The sequence below is a fragment of the Gossypium hirsutum genome, chromosome D11 (assembly GCF_007990345.1).
Source record: "Gossypium hirsutum isolate 1008001.06 chromosome D11, Gossypium_hirsutum_v2.1, whole genome shotgun sequence".
Classification (NCBI taxonomy): Eukaryota; Viridiplantae; Streptophyta; class Magnoliopsida; order Malvales; family Malvaceae; genus Gossypium; species Gossypium hirsutum.
In genome coordinates, this window is record NC_053447.1 from 10,070,131 (window position 1) to 10,088,111 (window position 17,981).

At 36.9% G+C, this 17,981-nt stretch overlaps 4 protein-coding genes across 8 annotated transcripts; 2 read left to right on the forward strand and 2 right to left on the reverse strand.

Annotated features, from left to right (window-relative positions):
• Positions 1 to 1,322: 1,322 nt before the first annotated feature.
• Positions 1,323 to 3,048, forward strand: LOC121223728 (diacylglycerol O-acyltransferase 3). The gene is made up of 2 exons (XM_041105987.1): positions 1,323 to 1,896; positions 2,104 to 3,048. The coding sequence occupies exons 1-2, from the start codon at positions 1,444 to 1,446 to the stop codon at positions 2,854 to 2,856; spliced, it is 1,206 nt and encodes a 401-aa protein (XP_040961921.1). The 5' UTR covers positions 1,323 to 1,443; the 3' UTR covers positions 2,857 to 3,048.
• Positions 3,049 to 8,732: 5,684 nt separating this feature from the next.
• LOC107912242 (L-cysteine desulfhydrase) lies at positions 8,733 to 11,370 on the reverse strand. 4 transcript variants are annotated; one of them, XR_005921072.1, is made up of 3 exons: positions 9,735 to 11,274; positions 9,177 to 9,257; positions 8,733 to 9,094 (listed from the first exon to the last, which is right to left on the reverse strand). XR_005921072.1 is itself a non-coding variant. In XM_016840324.2 (2 exons), exon 1 carries the CDS (start codon positions 11,092 to 11,094, stop codon positions 9,739 to 9,741), a length of 1,356 nt encoding a protein of 451 aa, XP_016695813.1. In that variant the 5' UTR covers positions 11,095 to 11,370; the 3' UTR covers positions 8,733 to 9,098; positions 9,735 to 9,738. The 4 variants fall into 4 exon arrangements, 2 of the variants coding, with proteins under 2 accessions (XP_016695813.1, XP_040961922.1); XR_001688107.2 differs by having other exon boundaries at positions 8,733 to 9,098; XM_016840324.2 differs by lacking the exon at positions 9,177 to 9,257 and having other exon boundaries at positions 8,733 to 9,098; positions 9,735 to 11,370.
• A 70-nt stretch (positions 11,371 to 11,440) lies between these two features.
• Positions 11,441 to 15,792, forward strand: LOC107912241 (protein transport protein SEC23). 2 transcript variants are annotated; one of them, XM_016840322.2, is made up of 7 exons: positions 11,441 to 11,718; positions 11,797 to 11,901; positions 11,992 to 12,613; positions 12,827 to 14,647; positions 15,068 to 15,184; positions 15,291 to 15,362; positions 15,484 to 15,792. In XM_016840322.2, the coding sequence occupies exons 3-7, from the start codon at positions 12,134 to 12,136 to the stop codon at positions 15,619 to 15,621; spliced, it is 2,628 nt and encodes an 875-aa protein (XP_016695811.1). In that variant the 5' UTR covers positions 11,441 to 11,718; positions 11,797 to 11,901; positions 11,992 to 12,133; the 3' UTR covers positions 15,622 to 15,792. The 2 variants fall into 2 exon arrangements, with proteins under 2 accessions (XP_016695811.1, XP_016695812.1); XM_016840323.2 differs by having other exon boundaries at positions 11,999 to 12,613.
• A 302-nt stretch (positions 15,793 to 16,094) lies between these two features.
• Positions 16,095 to 17,676, reverse strand: LOC107912243 (uncharacterized). Its single transcript, XM_016840325.2, has 6 exons — positions 17,223 to 17,676; positions 17,092 to 17,139; positions 16,923 to 16,983; positions 16,729 to 16,833; positions 16,447 to 16,614; positions 16,095 to 16,362 (listed from the first exon to the last, which is right to left on the reverse strand). Exons 1-6 carry the CDS (start codon positions 17,285 to 17,287, stop codon positions 16,276 to 16,278), a joined length of 534 nt encoding a protein of 177 aa, XP_016695814.1. The 5' UTR covers positions 17,288 to 17,676; the 3' UTR covers positions 16,095 to 16,275.
• Positions 17,677 to 17,981: the final 305 nt, after the last annotated feature.

Genomic DNA, 17,981 nt, shown 5'->3' on the forward strand with positions numbered 1-17,981 from the left:
TTTTTCAAATGATATTTCAACTATAAATATTATTAATTGAGTAAAATTAACATTTTTCTATTACATTACATTTATGCAATTTTATCATTTAATTAATCTACATGTATTAAATATTTACTTTATAATTAAATTAAATCACTATTAATTATAAATAAATTTATTAAAAATTAATACTATGTAGAATAAACGTTTAAATTTAAATCTACATAAAGGAAAAAACAAACAGTGATCAAATTGAATGCAATTAAAATCAAATTAAATTAGTGATGAAATCGCACATGTGGTAAACTGAAAATGACCAAAAAGAGAGTTAACACATCACTAAAAAAAGTGGCGGATTTGGGGGCCAAAAAACGTTGAAGCGCAGACACACACTTTTTATTTTATTTTATTTTGTTTAGAAGTTTTTAATAGAAACTTAATTTGTACTATTACAAATAAGTATAAAATAGTGTTAGCTTTTTTTTTAAAATATTTTAATTTATAAAAGCTATTTGATTTATTCTTTCATATTTAATTTTAAAATGAAATATTTAAAATTACTTTTAATGACCATATATAGAAACTTATCTTTAAGAATTGAATTAAAAACATACTTTAAAAAATTGTGGCAAACTTTTATGATGGATATTATTTAAAAATATTTAATTTTTTTAAAAATACAAATTAAAAGTTAAATAAAAATATTTTTTTTAAATTTATTCTAATATCAATTATCATGTTTTTAAAACTTTTAATTTTATAATTATTTTGTTAATAAAACGTTCCAAAATTAAAAATAATTATGACATAATTAAATAATTAAACATTTATTTTATTTTCACTTTCTCAACCATACTATTTTTGAAACATTATCAAATTTTAAAAACAATATAATATATTTTAATTAATACACGACAGTAATGAAAATAATTTAAACTATTAGATAACAAATAGATTATTTTAAAATAATATATAAAGCAATTGATCTTTTATTTACTTAAAAATATTTTTTAAAAGTATTAGGACTTAGGAGTCGTAATAGTACTTATCCGGATATTCCCCCAAAAAATTCGTTGCCAGTTTTCCTGCCCGTGGCATTTTACTAATTTTCAGGATTTTTTTTATTTACAAATAAGGACACGAAGTGATGTTAGACCTATGTGGCAATTAGAGAGACAACGTAAAGCCACATGGCAGAAAAGCCTCTATGAGCTGGCAAAATCCTAGCCGTCAATATTCGGATGATGTCATCGCACCGCTGATATTAAAAAGGAAACGCATGCCAAAGTGCAAGTAAAGCGTGGCAAACCGAATTCCTCACGAGCGCGCCACCGCCAAGCTCAACAATCCTTCCACATCAGCTTTAGATTTAATCGAACCACTAATAGCGTGCCACATTTGCTAGTTCCTTCCCTTCCAGGAAACTGAAACCGTTGAAGGCAGCGTATATTCAATATATGAATGCATTCTTCCCAATCCATTCTTATATTTTCCAAGCTAAACGGGAATCGAAACCATCTGATTCACGCCATGGAGACCTCTGGCATTGTTTGCAAGACAGTTTCAAGGTTGCCGGCGGCTAGGGTTGATTTTAGCGCACGGTTTTCCAGGGAGTTGAATCATGGTGTTGGAGATTCCAGGGTTTCACTTAGGCCGAGGATTAAATCTTGCAGGAGATTGTGTTGCCAGTTTTCTGATTTAGGGCATGTCCAATATTATGTGTCACCGAGGGGTGGTGGTAGTGGCGATGCCACGAAGAAAGACAAGGGAAAGAGCTGTGAGATTAAACAAGTCAAGAAGAAGCTGAAGCTTCTCAAGCGATTGTCCAAGGACTTGTCCATGCTTCCTCAGATTGCTGATGGCGAGGATATTAGGATTGGATTGGCCGCTGAAGTTAAGGCCACGACGATTCACGTAAGATATTAATTTTCCGTCTTCTTTTTCTACTTCTGTTTTTTTGTGATTGCTTTGATGTGGTTCGTGCCGTGACAAAATGGTTTAATTGCTCTTTAATTAAACTAAGAAGCTTTCTTTGTATGAGAATTGTGAAAAGTGAAAATTTGAAGTGGGATTTTTGTGATATATTGGATTAAAACCTCATATGTTGTTTTGTTCTTTCAGGAAGCAAGCGGTGTTTTGCTGGCCCAACTGCAAAAATTGAAATCAGAACAAAAGGAGTTGAAGAGAAAATTGAAAGAGGAACGAGCCAAGCTCAAAGCCACTTTTGGGAAATCAGAATCATCATCTTCCTCTGAATCAAGTGACAGCGAATGTGGGGAGGTAGTTGACATGAAAGCCCTGAGAAACAATGCTTTGAAACCTTCCCTAGAGTCAGAAACACCAATTGGCAATGCTTTGGAACGACCCGAAGAGATAGTTATAGAAGCTCCAACGGTGGCAGAGGAAGCAACATTAGCTAACTCGCTCATGGAACTAGAAAACTCAGATTCAAGCCCCCAAATTCGGATACGAGTTCCTCTTACTGGATTGGATGGTGAATGTTGCAGTTCAAATGGCTTCAAGGATGGGCAGAGCAACACCCTTGTGGAAGGGACATCAACCAAGAAGATTGAAGTTTGCATGGGTGGCAAGTGCAAGAAGATGGGAGCTGCGGCGTTGTTAGAAGAATTTGAAAGGAAGGTGGGTGCAGAAGGCACTGTTGTGGCGTGCAGATGCATGGGGAAGTGCAAGACCTCTCCAAATGTGAGGGTCTTGAACTCTCAAACGGAAACTACAACGAGAATCAATGAAGACTCTGTTAGACTTGGGATTAATCCTACATGCACGGGTGTTGGGTTGCAAGACATTGACCTCATCGTTGCAAATCTTTTGGGCAAGAACATAGATGATGAATGTCTAATGCTCTCTTCTTGAGTCTTCATTTTGTTTCATTCTTCGATTACGATCATGAATTTGTTAATAGTGTGAATAGGGGAAATATAGTGGATGAGCTATTGGCATGGATGAAACTACTTTAAATCTAGGCTCTAGCGGTCTAGATGATAATGTAAAATGCTTTTATCTTTCACGTTTTAGAGTAATGTCGAATGCAGCTTGTGGTTTTTAGTTTGTTCTGTAAAATTTGTGCCAAAATTTCATCATTTCCCTTCTTTCCGCTCTCCTCCTCGGTTTTCCAATCGCAGGTTCTAACATAAAATTTGGTAATGCATTACTACGGGTTTTGTACAGAAGTAGGTTAAAAAAAAATTTTAATATTGAAATACGTTATCAGATAGATTATTTATCAAAATGAGTTATTTTTTTTGTAATGGTGCCAATGAATATTTTATAATAATTTTTTTAAATAAAATATTATTTTTTATTTTTATAAAATATTTAAATAGAAATACGGGTTAAAATACGGTCAACGGGTTGTATGGGTATTCAGGTGGTGCCTGTCAGATAGGCGCCATTAATTGAGCCTCATAGAGAGGCGCCAATGGCCTTGGCAGCACTGCCTTCTGCCTGCTACTGTAACGCTGCAAAAGCAGCATGGTGTTGTCCCTTCAACACCACAATTTTGGCCACTATAAGTAAATGGTCCCCAAGCCAAGCCCCTTGCATGAACGGTAGAGAGAAAAAAAAAAGAGAGAAAGGAGAAGAAGAGAAGAAAAAGAAGAAATAAAGAAAAAAAGTAATGTTTTATTTTAGTAAATAATTTTGTTTATAATTTAAAGAGTTTAATGTTGGTTTAGACTCACGACTTTGTAGTATATTGATATATATAATATTGGTTTAGACTCGACGACTTTGTAGTCTACTGATATATTCATGCTATACCGCTTAATGGCAAATATGCATTCTTCCTTACTTTCAAATCTCTGGCCCACAAACAACTCCTCTAGATCAGAATATACGGTCATTCTGTGAACAGGTAGTATTTCAGGGTACTCCGAAAACTCGGCTGCTCGCGCCGCATCGGGGTCTATCTGAGACATGTGTGCCCCAAGATTATTGTGCATCACAATACGACGAATCTGGTTTCCAACTGAAGATGCGTTAACGTTTCCATCCTCATTCACGCCTTCGTCGTCAATATCATCCGGGACCTCGTCCACGTCGGGATCACTCTCACTATCAACTTCGTGATCAACAAGATCACTACTATAGTATACATCATCACCAACCACATCAGTCTCGGGTGCAGCATTAAGATCAATATCGATCCCGTGTATAGTTGATTGACTATCAACATACCATACCGAAACCACCATACACGGCGTTTGAACTCCATCTTCTTCACTTAATGGAGTGGGATCTTCAGTTGCCTCCACACCGGCTAACTCAGCAAATAACTGAATCGATGCATTTTGGTTGCTCTGAGTCTCACAATAAAAAGCGACCATTGTCTCCATGTCTTCATCATCTACAAGTTCTATTTCGGTAAATTTTATTGGATCTGTCGAAACTGGAAACTTGTAGAAAAGTTTTGATATCCTTCTCCCACAACGTCTATAAATTTTTTCACTAATTTTCCTTCATATCATCAAACGAGATATTTCTATTAAATCTCATTGTTACTTGTTTACGACATTCAAAAATACATCCCACAGTTGTTGTCAAAATTTCTCCATCGAAATAAACGCATACAAAAAACTGATTCTCCATCTTCAATACTAGATCTGTTAAAAAATTTTCAAAATTCTTAAAACAGTTTCGAAATGCAAAAAAACTACATAAAATTTCTAATGCAAAATTTTTCATTCAGAAGCTAACAAAATTAATAACCTAAGAAAATAACTTTCAAATAATAAAATTACTAACAAGACTCTACATTCTATTTAAAAAGAAATAAACCAAAATACCTTATCATTCTTCTTGTTTGTATCATTCTTCTTGTTTTCCTTTCTTTTTTTCTTCTCCCTACCTTCTTATTTCCGTACCTCTACTAAAAATTATGTCTGTGTTTCAGGGGTATATAAAGGGAAAAATAAGACCATTGGCGCCTCACAACATGACACAACTAGTGACGCTTGTCAGATAGGCACCACTATTGGCGCCTCTAAGATAGGCACCACTACTTTGTATTATACCGGGTCATATACTGACCTGGGAAAAAATTAATGATATTTTATTAAAAGAAAAAAATTTAATATATAATATTCATTGGCGCTATCAGATAGGCACCATTAAAAAAATTAATATAAAATAATCATTGGCGCCTCTCAAATAGGCGCCATTAAAAAAATAACTCATTTTGGTAAATAATCTATCTGGCAACCTATTTCAGTATTAATTTTTTTTAAACCTATTTCTGTAAAAAACCCCATTACTACCGATGAACATGCAACTAACCGATTCGCAGTGGCTATATAGATAAACATGCTATAATTTCACCAATTTAATGTTAAAAAGGATGTTAGCAGATTTGGGATTCGATTGTGGCTCATAAGGTTAAGAATTTCGTGTGGAGAGTTTGTCATAATCTTATTGCTGCTAGGAACGATGTTTCCAACATGATTCAGAATTGTTGGAACACATACTTTTTTCTCGATTTGAAGTTTAATTACAGAACAAGTCGAGAAGGCTTATCTAGTTTTAAGAAATGCTGGGGATGATGTTGCAAACCTTCTCGCCATGTTTGTCTCTATTGATATGAAGGTCTCTATTGGTATGAATGAGCTTGTTTTGTTTGTGCAGTTGGCCTCTATGGAAGGCCAAAAACTGTTCTGTTTTTTAGAACATTCTCAGGAGGCTTTTTGAGTTGTGTGAACAGGGATCTCTTTGCCTCTTGTTGGGGTTGGAAGTGACTGCAAAGATTCACTAAATTGGCAAAATCTTCCTTCGCCTTTGATTGAAGCTTAATTGTGATGCATAATTTGATATTGCAGTGATTTGCAGGGACTATAATGGTGATAACGCCCTTACACCTCTGCTGAAACCATTACAGTTCGTCAACTCTGCTCCTTGGCAAGTCAAAGAGGTTTGTAACGCCCCAAAATTTCTAATTTCGTTATTTTGAAAATATTACACAAATATCTGTTAGTTTTAGTGGTTATGTGTTCTAGGAGTGTTTGGGAGGTCATAAGTTCAAACCTTCGCTTAGGCAAATTTTAGTATTTTGAATGAATTAGGCTTTACTCTTGTTGAGTAGTTTTTTATTTGATTGTTGGGTAAATTATATCAGAATGGGTTTGTTGGTTTGGTGGTTAAATGGTGCCCTATTATGGTGGAAGTTTTGTGTTCGAATACCTATACAAGCAAGGATTATTTTTTGCTTAGATTTCGGGATAGAGTTCTGTAATAGAGGGATTCTGAGTAGTGGAAGTGTAGTAAGAGTTAGGGGAAAAGATTAAGGGATTTTGGGGGTTATCGGGATTTTTTTTTCCATAACCGAATTTTGACTTTCTTTTTCGAAAAAAAATTCTGCCGTCTATTTTTCTCCCTCTCCTCTTGCCAAAATTCTCTAAGTTTTTTTTTATATTTCTCTTCTTTTTCTTCTTCTTGATTTTTACCTAATCCATTTATTTTCATTCATTTTCGCACGCGGTTAGTGCTCACTTAGTTTCGGTAAGTGTTTCTCTTTGTTTCTGTCATGAATATCTTAACGACTGAAGTGATAATATTTTTTCTCTGCGGTTTGGGCGTAGGGGGAGGCTTGGACTGGTGAATTCAGTGTTCTCGTCTTAACAATAGTTAAACGGAGGGTTATCGTTGGTGGTAAGTTGGGTTTCAGTTCGTTCTTGGTTGTCAATTCGCTTGTAAATCCATTAAATTGATGTTGAGTATCTTTATTATAGGCTTTGGAGTGTTCGAGGACTGTTTTAGCATCAAACAAAATCAGGTGTGTACCCGAAACACAAAAAAAAAAAGATTCGGCGAAAAGCCGAAATTGCTTACTGTTTGGACAGCAGCAGTAGGCTAACTTTGAAAAATCGCCATAAATTGTGAAAATCGAATTAGAGGATGAATAAAATATTGAATTAAAAATTATTGAGTCTAGTTTCTCATAGAAGAAACGGTGTAAGTAATGGAATTGTAAATCGTGAGGTATAATAAACTTTGTGAGACAAGATCAGAATGAATTCGGGTTCCCCTGTTCTGACTTTGAAAAATCATCAAAAATTGGAGAAAAATAATTAGGAGTTAAAATTCACATGTTTAAATTATTAATAAGTCTATTTTCAATAAAAAAAATGGAAACATCATCCAAATTTTGTACTAAGAGATAATTAATTTTTAGCAAAGAAGGGACGAAGCTGTCAGACAGCAGAACAGGGGTAATTTTGAAGATTTTACTGTACTTATTGGTTGAACCAAAAATTCTGAAAATTTTATGGTAGAAAGGTATTTGAGTCTAGTTTCAAAGACATCAAGCGGATCTTAATTCGGAATTCTGTAGCTCAAGATATAAATAATTTAGTAACAGTGACTCAAGTAGATAGCTTTGAAGAAACATATAAGTAAATAGTGAAAATATATATGAATAATTAACTAGCACGGGTTACATTAAAAATGGATCACGTGACCAAAGCCAATTTGGGCCGAGTGAGCCACATGGGAATGTGAGCCCATTTTTCTAAAAAGTTCTGTAAGGTTGCATAGGTCGCCTAAGTTGACTGTGGACCTACTGTAGGGTCGGTAAAGCTTAGACCCCTATATGTGTGATCTGTCTGTCAGATTTTTATACCGAGCATGACTTATGATATCTGAATGTATGTACTATTAATTGCATAATGGCGTGTCATATTTTGTATGTGGCATTGCATTAGGGTGGGTTCATGATATTTGGAAGAAGTGTCTGAAAAGCTATTAAGCCTGTTATCTGCAGCTGAGCTGCAACCTTCTGATTATGTGCCGCATTTCGGTACAGCATGGTGTGTAGGGATGGGTGGGTTGATTTAATCCACACATGGTGTGTAGGGTTGGACGGAGATGGTGTGTAGAGATTGGTGGGTAGGATTTTGATTTACTATATCTGCATTTTGTATCTGATATGGGTCAAGACCCTAATGTATTTCTGAGACTGTATCTGACTGAATTCTGTTGATTATCTGTATGCATGTTTTCCGTGGGGATTACATACTGAGTTTACGAAAACTCACCCTTTCTCTGTTTAATCTGTACAGGTAATCCCCAGACTTAACGGGTCGGTGCAGCGGAGGACTCGATGGTTAATGCCTAGAATTTATTACTTATTTGGGGTTTTTGATGTATCTTCTGGATTATGGACTGGTTGGCTTTAAATTTGAGACTTTATACTGTTTTTTATGGATTTTTTTTAAACTGCAACTCCACAAAACACGGTTTTTTCTCTAAAAACTAAGGTTTTTCGTAACTAAAAAAGATTTTCCCTAAATTAATTGGTTACAAAAGCTTCTGCTAAGAGACAAGTTTTAAAGCAAATCAACTAATTTTTTTCGAATTAAATAAAAGTTAACTTACTGTAACGATTTTTAAACTCGACAATCTTGTCTTCAAATCCCTTTCCATATGACATCGCCAAATTCGACCATAACGTCTAGACCGAGTTTGGGGTGTTACAAGGTTGGTCTCATATTATTGTGAAGTCTTGATTGTCTGCAGCTTATTCAAAGATTAAAGAAGTCACTTTCTTGTAAAGATTGGAAAATATTGGGCTCTTGTTGTAATATTGTAGCGCCCACACCTTCCGACTTGCTCATTCTTTTGTCTAATGTAACCTGAGGCTTCATGCCGTTTTCATGAATAAAAAATGACAATGCTGTTGGGGGATAACGTATGAAGATGTGTTGATAAATGCTAAAGACGCTTGCTTTATGGAATTCATATCAGCCAAGGATATACCGATTACTCATACATATAAATTCAAAATATTGTGATACAATTAATTAACAATAAATTTCAGCTGAAAGCAGGTTTAACTGCTAAAAAATGCTGGATTCATTCATACATTTATTATTGCCGAACTACAAGGGATTGATACAAAGCCCTAGGCACCTGTCAGACTACATTGGCAAAAAGTTATTCCAAAACGCTTTCGCGGTTCCAAGAAGCACATATAATAGCTACTTCTTCTACCTTCTCTTTCCCAATCATTTTTGGTTCTTTAAAAACTGTGTGATGTCGCAAGCATCAGAAAACTGGCAAAGCACGTACGTTATTCCATGGAAAGCTGCTCCAACCTTTATGACTGCCTGACAAGCGCAAATAGAAGAAATCAAGGTACATAATCTTATGGATTAGAATAAATTTCATACAAATTGAAAAGGCACATTAAGTTATATCTAGCATGAAATCAACTGTCCCAAGCCCCTTTTTGCCTCTCCTTTCCACCTCCCGTGAATATAGGTTCCCTGAATTATTAATGCATCAGTATGAGCAGTAAACTACTATGTTTTTAGAAATGTCACTCACACATATATATTCTCTGGTTACTAATATTAACCTAATTCCAGTCTTCCATTAGTATTGCGATATAAACAAAAAAGAAAGCAGAGAAAAGATCCAAGAGGAATAGGCAGGTTACGATATTTCACATGCAATTTCATCATGGTGCAATTAAATGAGAATCAGAATACTTCCACAGGCATAGAGATATTGAAGAAATATTGGTTTTTCCTAGTAATAGATTCAGGAGCATAAGACTTTCTACAGGAACACAATTAATAATAACAAGAAACACTAACTCGGTCTTAGGTTTCAACATTATATATGTTCTCATTAAAGGTAAAGAGCAACGATGATTAGCTTTAAGCAGACAAGTAACACTTCTTAACAGAAAATGCCATAAAAGCAATCCAACATTGAGCAAATTAAGTCAAAGAAATTACCTCTTCATTCCTTAAAAAGCATTTTGCAAGTTTTCCCATCCTCGACTAACTGATTAATAGCATCCCTTAACTTCTCATAATCCTCCAATGTATTATAAACTTGATGAGAAATTCTCACATATCCCGTAATAAATCCATCCTTATCTCTAACACCCTCTTCCCCATCCTTTGGAACCTGATGAAAGATTGGAACTTCAACCTCATAACAATCCCGCAAATGTGACCTCAACTTCAAAGCATCCTTCTCACTATTAAGGCACAACCTCGACGGCAAACCAACCATAATCATTGCAGCAGACATCTCCGGGGGAGACCCTAAATTTGTCCCCCATGATTCAACCAACATCTTCCCCATCTTCACCACTTGATCATGGTTCCTCTTCATTATCCCCTCAATCCCTCCTTCAAACCTGTTAACAAACTCCAAAACTGCAGGAACAACTAACTGAGAACTGTAATCCCTAGTCCCAGTCCAGGAGCTTTCAATAGGCAACCCATTTCCATACTCGTGAGAAACAACAGGGTGATGCAAATCAGACGATGTAGTCGATTTATTACAGTATAAAAATGCCACAGAAGGCGGGCAAAAGAACCATTTATGTAAATTGCTAACATAAAAATCAGCTCCAACTTCTTTGACATCCACTTTCACGCTCCCAATAGCGTGAGCCGCGTCTACGAAAACCTGCTCTATTCCTTCCGCTCTACAAATCCTAACTAACTCTTTTAACGGAATAACAACCGATGGCATTGATGTAATATGATCGATAATCGCTAACCTTATCCTTCTACCGTTGAATTTTCCTTCGTCGATCGATTTTTTGAGTTCGGATATGATTTCCTCCTCTGAATTTACCGGGAATGGAAGCCGTACCTCAATGACCGAGCCGCCGGCCCGGGTGACGTACGCTTGGATTGATTTTTTAACGGCTTCATACGCGCAGTGGAGCATCAAAACAGTGTCATTTTTCTGGAACTTCCCTTCGGCGAAACTGCGGCCGATCCGTTGGAGCACGATGGCCGCAGCGGTTGTGGCGTTATCGACGAGGGAGACCTCGTCGACGTGGTCGGCGTTGATGAGGTCCTTTATAATTTTCCGCGAAGCCGTTATTCCGTCACGAAGGGAATTAAAGTAAAAGGCATCAGGTTGACGGAGGAACTGTAGCTGCCAATGGCGTTGGGCAGCAAGAACCGAACCGGGACAGCTACCGAAACTCCCGTTGTTGATGCGTGCGACACGTGGGTGGTGGTGAGAGAACTCGTCTCGGATATCCGACTCAGTAATGAACTGAGATGAAATTTTGGGTTTCTTGGAGCTGCGGTGAGTCGACTCACCGTTTCTAGGGTCATCGTGCTGCATCGGCGGAGATAGGGAGCAAATGGAAGCAAATAAAAGGAAATTAGGGTTTTGTCGTGAAAATGGGCATGATTTTAAGAACTCGACAGTCGACAGCTACCAAACAGTGGTACTAAGTGAGTGCCCTTTTCTTGGTTTTATTTGGTATTTTATTTCCAATAAAAGGTTACCGTATTCGTTTCCAGGGCAAGGCTGGGACCGATGATAATCGAATAGATAACGTTGATGCAAGCAATACGTCTTCGTTTCTTTTCCTCTAAACAATTTGGGGAATATGCAAGTCCAGGGGTCATGAACTTGACACGTAGGAATATGGAAGCGGCGTCGTCTCAATGAAGAACACGTCACACTGTTTGCTGTCAACAGCGGTCGACCAATCAAAAGAAGCGATCGAGCCAGCAGTGCAAAATGAACCATTACCGTGGGTTGAAATGGGAGATCAATGACAATGGCAACGGGCTCTGTTTCTGGTGCTCCCTTCGCTTAACCTTAAGCGCCGAAATCCCAACAAGAGACGGAGAAGAAAGAGAGAGTTAGATCAAGAAGAGTCAAACGTAGCTAGGGTTCCAACTCCTTGATAATTCAAATAAAACACTCTACTTTCTTTCTTATCCCGTCTCGTATCAGGTTGGGATTTTCTTAATTTTCTATTATATTCACAAAACCTAAATTTAATCTCATTTCTTTTTCGATTTTGGATTTTAGATTGGACTTCGGAAGAAGGGATTGTATTGAATCTCGAATTGAGGTGAAGATAGGGAGTTAAGTGATCAAATTCCCCCTTTTTTTTATCCTGTGAGGTTAATTGTGGTGAGTTTTTGGGGCATTATTGAATCTTAATTGATCTCTTGAATTGGGTTTCCTTCAAAATCCAATCTTGTTCTTTGTTTGTTTATGGAGTTTTAAGGTTTTCTTTCGGCTTTTGCCGGTGAACATTGCGTTGAAGTTCTTCGCAAACGCTTTAATCCTGCACCTTTGATCCTCTTCCAAGAGCTGGAATTTGATCGGCATTATATTCAATTAAGGGAAACTTTCAATTGCAATGGCCACTCCGCCACAAGCTTCCCCTGGATACTCTAGAACAATTACTCCTCAGATGGATTCTCTTTCGTCTAAACCTGATCAAAGTGCAATGTCTCCTGCTCCTCCCACAATCTCCTCTGGGGCACCTAGGTTTCCTCCGCCAATTTCACAACAAGATCAGATCCCTTCCCCTTCAATAAAATTACCCACTATGCTATCACCAGCAAATGGAGTCAAAACTGGAAGCTCTGTTCCCCATATGAGTACTCCCCCTGGCCCCCCTGTATTTGCATCACCAGTCCGGCCTGCTGCTGTGCCTTTCCGAACCTCTCCTGCAACTCCTCAGCCAGTTGCTTTCTCATCAGCTTCGTCTTTGCCCACATCTTCTCCTCCCTATTTTTCAAATGGGTCGGTTGAGCTGCAACAGCAACTTCCCAGTGCTATGGAGGAACCTGTGCCTGATGGAAAGTCACCATGTGTTTTATTCTCGGCTCATAAGGTATCTTTCTTTCCTTGTGGGATGAAATGTAAAGCTGAAATATTTTTATTGGTCTTATGGCGAGTTTTTTATGTTTTTTCTATCAAAGTCTTGAATATCTTTTTCAGAATTTTATGATTATGTACATATTATCAAATTTTACATCCTATTGATCTTTGCAGTTATATGCACTATTTCTATCCAAAATTTATTTATCCCTATTTTGTGGACCAGGTGTTGAAACACAAGAAACAAGCAAACGTACCTAGCTTAGGTTTTGGAGTACTGGTTTCTCCTGGGAGGGACACTTCACCAGGTCCCCAAGTGATACAACGTGATCCTCATCGATGCCATGATTGTGGAGCTTATTCGAATTTATACTCCAACATACTAATTGGCTCAGGCCAATGGCAGTGTGTAATTTGCGGGAATCTAAATGGAAGCGAAGGTGAATACATAGCATTGAGCAAGGAAGAGCTTCGTAATTTTCCTGAGTTGTCATCACCTTTGGTTGATTTCATTCAAACAGGGAATAAGAGGCCAAGTTTTGTTCCGGTTACTGATTCAAGAACTTCTGCACCAGTTGTTCTTGTCATAGATGAATGTTTAGATGAGCAACACCTTCAGTATTTACAGAGCTCCCTGCATGCAATCGTTGATTCACTGCCACCAACAACTAGAATTGGAATCATTTTGTATGGTCGTGCAGTATCAGTCTATGACTTCTCAGAGGAATCCATTGCATCTGCTGAAGTGATTCCAGGTGGAGCTTCACCAACTCAGGAGGCTTTGAAAGCATTGATTTATGGGACAGGTATATCCTTGTCCCCAATGCATGCTTCAAAAGAGGTGGCACACCTGATATTCTCCTCTTTGAGGCCTTACAAGTTGAATGTTCCAGAAGCATCAAGAGATAGGTGCTTAGGTACTGCAGTTGAGGTTGCTCTAGCTATTATTCAAGGTCCATCTGCAGATTTTTCACGAGGTGTAGTTAAAAGGCCAGGTGTTAACAGTAGAATCATTGTGTGTGCTGGTGGACCAAATACATATGGCCCTGGATCTGTCCCTCATTCTTATACTCACCCTAATTATCCTCATAAGGAAAAGACTGCAATAAAATGGATGGAGCATCTTGGTCGTGAGGCTCATCAACAGAACACAGTCATAGACATTCTCTGTGCTGGAACTTGCCCTGTAAGGGTTCCTGTGCTGCAGCCTCTTGCAAAAGCTTCAGGAGGTGCTTTTGTTCTCCATGATGATTTTGGTGAAGCCTTTGGTATGAACTTACAAAGGGCATCAGCCAGGGCTGCTGGTTCCCATGGTTTGTTGGAGATTCGCTGTTCTGATGATATTCTTGTTACTCAGGTTGTGGGTCCTGGTGAAGAGGCACATATAGAAAACCATGAAACCTTTAAGAATGATCTTTCTCTCTGTATTCGAATGCTGAGTGTCGAAGAAACACAATGCTTCTCCATATCAATGGAAAATAGACATGACATCAAGAGTGATTTCGTTTTTTTCCAGTTTGCCATTCAGTACTCAAATGTTTATCAAGCTGATATAACTAGAGTGATTACTCTCAGGTTGCCAACTGTTGATAGTGTTCCAGAATATCTTCAATGTGTTGAAGATGAGGTGGCTGCCGTCCTAATTGCCAAGAGGACCCTCTTGGGAGCAAAAAGTCATTCTGATGCAATTGATATGCGTACAACAATAGATGAAAGAGTAAAAGACATTGCTTTAAAATTTGGCTCTCAAGTGCCGAAGTCAAAGCTTCGTCGGTTCCCAAAGGAAATCTCTCTACTACCAGAGTTTCTATTCCATCTTAGGAGGGGTCCATTGTTGGGAAATATAGTTGGTCATGAGGATGAGAGATCTGTACTGCGGAATTTGTTTTTGAATGCATCCTTTGATCTTTCACTTCGCATGGTTGCCCCTCGCTGTCTGATGCATCGGGAAGGAGGTACTTTTGAAGAATTGCCAGCTTATGATCTTGTCATGCAGTCTGATACAGCAGTTGTTCTAGACCATGGTACAGATGTCTTCATTTGGTTGGTATGTAAATTAAACCATCTTTTAGTTTTGGCTTGTATATCTGCTATAGTTGCTTCTGTGTTATCAGGCCACGGTAGAAAAGTGATGATGGCCTGATGTGGGGGGAACATGGTAAGAAAGGCTTGGAAGTGAGAAGCTATGCATGATTTGCTAAATGCACAAAGTGAATATGATTGTAGTTACGTCATCCATCTAACATGTTTTTATCATATTCACTTTTTAAGTTATATGTATACATACCCTGTGATATATGACCCTTGGATGAATTCATTTCCCTTTTCACTCTTCTACTTGTATGTGTTATCTTGGTATGTTCTGAGGGAGAGATTGATGGATTGCTATGCTTGAATTGTATTTAGAAACTATATTTATTTATTTCCGTGACAATATTGAACATCTTCCTGCCAACTGCTGGGTCAGGGTGCTGAACTTGCAGCAGATGAAGGAAGAAGTGCTGCAGCTGTGGCAGCTTGTAAAACATTGGCAGAAGAGCTTACAGAGTTACGATTTCCAGCTCCTCGCATCCTTGCATTCAAGGTTCTTTTTCTTTTAAATTGCCCCAACCTTCTATTAACTGTGCATTGTCACGGTTTTTTTTTTAGCTATCAGAAAGAAAAGAACCTAATGATGTGGTTTGTCGCAGGAGGGAAGCTCTCAGGCTCGATATTTCGTTTCTCGGCTGATACCAGCACACAAGGATCCTCCTTATGAGCAGGTAAGAGGAAAATGGGAAAGCCTTTTTGCTTTTGGTCATAATAGGCCTATATCTATGTCTCTGTATTTTATTGAAAATGGGTATTCAGAAAACAATTAACAATGGCGTGATACGTATGCAGGAGGCAAGATTTCCACAGCTTCGAACCTTGACAACAGAACAGCGGACAAAACTGAAAAGCAGTTTTATTCATTTTGATGATCCTAGCATCTGTGAATGGATTCGGAGTTTGAAAGTGGTGCCACCAGAACCAATCTAGGAGATGTTTTACCTTTTTTCGCCAAAAGGGAGTCCCAGAGAGTTGCATCCAACCATCATTTATTGGGATTTCTACTTCTTTTTGTTCTTCTCCTTGTGAGGGGATTGTAAATGTAACTCATTCATGTTTTCTTTTTTCGCTTCTTTTTATTAATTATTATTATTTTCTTTTCTTGCTCTCTCTTTGATAAAAATTTCACCCTCATTTAAGCTTCAAATAAACAGCTATACTTAATAGAAACTACAAAGTTTTTAACATTTTTCACTTTCTTTGCTTAAAATGCTTTGGTAGAGAGCAATAGTTTCACTTTACTGCTACCCTCCTGTTTTGGCTTTGTGTCCTTTTCCCCAATTTATTTTTTTAAAAAATATTTTTTCATATATGTAGAAAATCATATTTCTATATTTATGTTTAAAAATATATCCGAATACAATTGCTTAGGTTTTGTGTTGTAATTTTTCAAACAAAAAACAGATCTCAATCATGTGAGGCTTTTCTGCTGGTTTCTCGTAGATATCAATTTCTACATTTTAAATCCCTGTCATTACCATAGGGGCAATAACAACATAGAATTAAAATAAAATAATAATAATAATAATAGACAGCTCTTTCCTTCCATTCTGACTGCAAAAAAGAAAAAAAAAAACTGGCAAGTCATTGAACTTGAAGCAGAGCCCTTTGATTGGGTTCGTCACCATCAAGAATTTCCTCCATGATTTGATTGATAGCACTTCCTCGAGCCTATAGTTTAAAAGACAAATATATCAGCACATTGTTAAAAACACCCTAGGGTTAAAAAACAATCAGCAAATTCGAGATCCTAACCTTTACTCCAATTGCAACAGCTGTTTTTAGCTTTACAAGCTCACCCAATCTTAAGGACCCCTTTTTATCATCTTTAACAATGATCAATGGTACCTTTCTTGATTTAGCCAACGTTGGCAGGTGCTTCGTCAGCCACTTTGGGTTGCAATCAGCAGCTAACAATATAGCCTACAAACGCAACAAACATACACCAAGTCTCGAGCTACTTACAGCAAACGTACAAGCAATAAAAAACTAACCCTAGCTGCTTGTTAAAACATGGGTAAAACCAGGATAGCTAACCTGAAGTCTAACAAAAGGTGATTGGGCAGTGCTCCCCTCGTCAATAATGGCTGCCATCCGTTCAAGTACACGTGTTACGTCATTAACACCGATTGCAAATTGTTGCTAAATGCCACAAATAGTATAATCAGACAATAATAAAACCACAAGGTTAATCGAATAAAATGAGTACAGCATTGGCTAAGACATCAAACCTTAAGCCACACTTTTTCAGGCAAGGAGTTTCCAGCCAGAGCTCTGGCTGACTCTATCCCTCTGTTCATTGAAATAACATAATAAAATTTAACTACCAAAAACAACAAGTAGTTGAATTGAAAAAAAAGGGTATTTGTTAATCAAAGCTAATTGTTTCGAATTATTTACCTTCGGATTGATTTAAGCACGTGAATGAGCCGTTCTCCTTCATAGCAACTTTCAGGACCCGAAGAAAAATAAAAAAGTAAGAAATCAAAAGACAGTTTTTATAAAATCTAATGAAATTAAAAGAGACATACTCTTGCTGTTGAGGAAGGGCGCCATCCTGAATGTTGTTTTTGGCGGCCTTGTTTCTAGGCGGCATGTTTCTTGTTTGCAGAGTTCGCTCGCTACCTGTTCGACGAAAAGTTCGTAAGAAATCTATTTAGAGACGAAGAGAAAGGCATTAGAACATTGGGTCATTGAACTTTATGGGTATTATGGTCCTAAAATTGGCCAATTTATATAGTTATCAAGTTAATAGGCCCATGGCTAGTTCCAATCTTGCATTGCTATAACATTTTTAAAAACATATTCATTCCTTCTAAAAAAAAAAAACTAAACCAAATCCAATGATCCAAAAAAGGGAAAAGTTTAGGCTTATTATCCAAAGAGATGGAAAAAAAATAGAGGTAAGTAATGATATTAGCAAAGTGTGACCGGTTTAAATATACTACAATGTAGTCTTTCAAATTTTAAAATCTAGTCTTTTATATTTTAAATTAAAGGACGTTGAGTATTTATATTTTTTTATTTAAAAATTTTGATCTCTCCATTTAATTCTGTCATTAAAGTTAACGATGTTAAAAGCAAAATAATTTTTTAACCCTCAATAATTATATTTTTATCAATTTAGTCCTTTTACTTTAAAAGTACATAAAAGTTTTAAAATATTGTTTTCATACTTTAAATAAAATTAATAAAAATTAAAAATATATATGATTTTTATAAAATTTAAAAAACGGTTTTAAAAAATATAAATATAAATACAAATTTCAAATTTCAAATTTCAATGTTAT

Bases quoted from the DNA above. Each gene is read 5' to 3' on its own strand.
- LOC107912241 (XM_016840322.2), top strand. From the start codon at position 12,134: ATGGCCACTCCGCCACAAGCTTCCCCTGGATACTCTAGAACAATTACT. The intron at 14,648-15,067 runs GTATGTAAATTA...CTGCTGGGTCAG, and splicing joins CAGATGTCTTCATTTGGTTG to GGTGCTGAACTTGCAGCAGA. The intron at 15,185-15,290 runs GTTCTTTTTCTT...GGTTTGTCGCAG, and splicing joins CTCGCATCCTTGCATTCAAG to GAGGGAAGCTCTCAGGCTCG.
- LOC107912243 (XM_016840325.2), bottom strand. From the start codon at position 17,287: ATGCCGCCTAGAAACAAGGCCGCCAAAAACAACATTCAGGATGGCGCC. The intron at 17,140-17,222 runs GTATGTCTCTTT...GGGTCCTGAAAG, and splicing joins GCCCTTCCTCAACAGCAAGA to TTGCTATGAAGGAGAACGGC. The intron at 16,984-17,091 runs GTAAATAATTCG...TTCAATGAACAG, and splicing joins GTGCTTAAATCAATCCGAAG to AGGGATAGAGTCAGCCAGAG.
- LOC121223728 (XM_041105987.1), top strand. From the start codon at position 1,444: ATGCATTCTTCCCAATCCATTCTTATATTTTCCAAGCTAAACGGGAAT. The intron at 1,897-2,103 runs GTAAGATATTAA...TTGTTCTTTCAG, and splicing joins TTAAGGCCACGACGATTCAC to GAAGCAAGCGGTGTTTTGCT.
- LOC107912242 (XM_016840324.2), bottom strand. From the start codon at position 11,094: ATGCAGCACGATGACCCTAGAAACGGTGAGTCGACTCACCGCAGCTCC.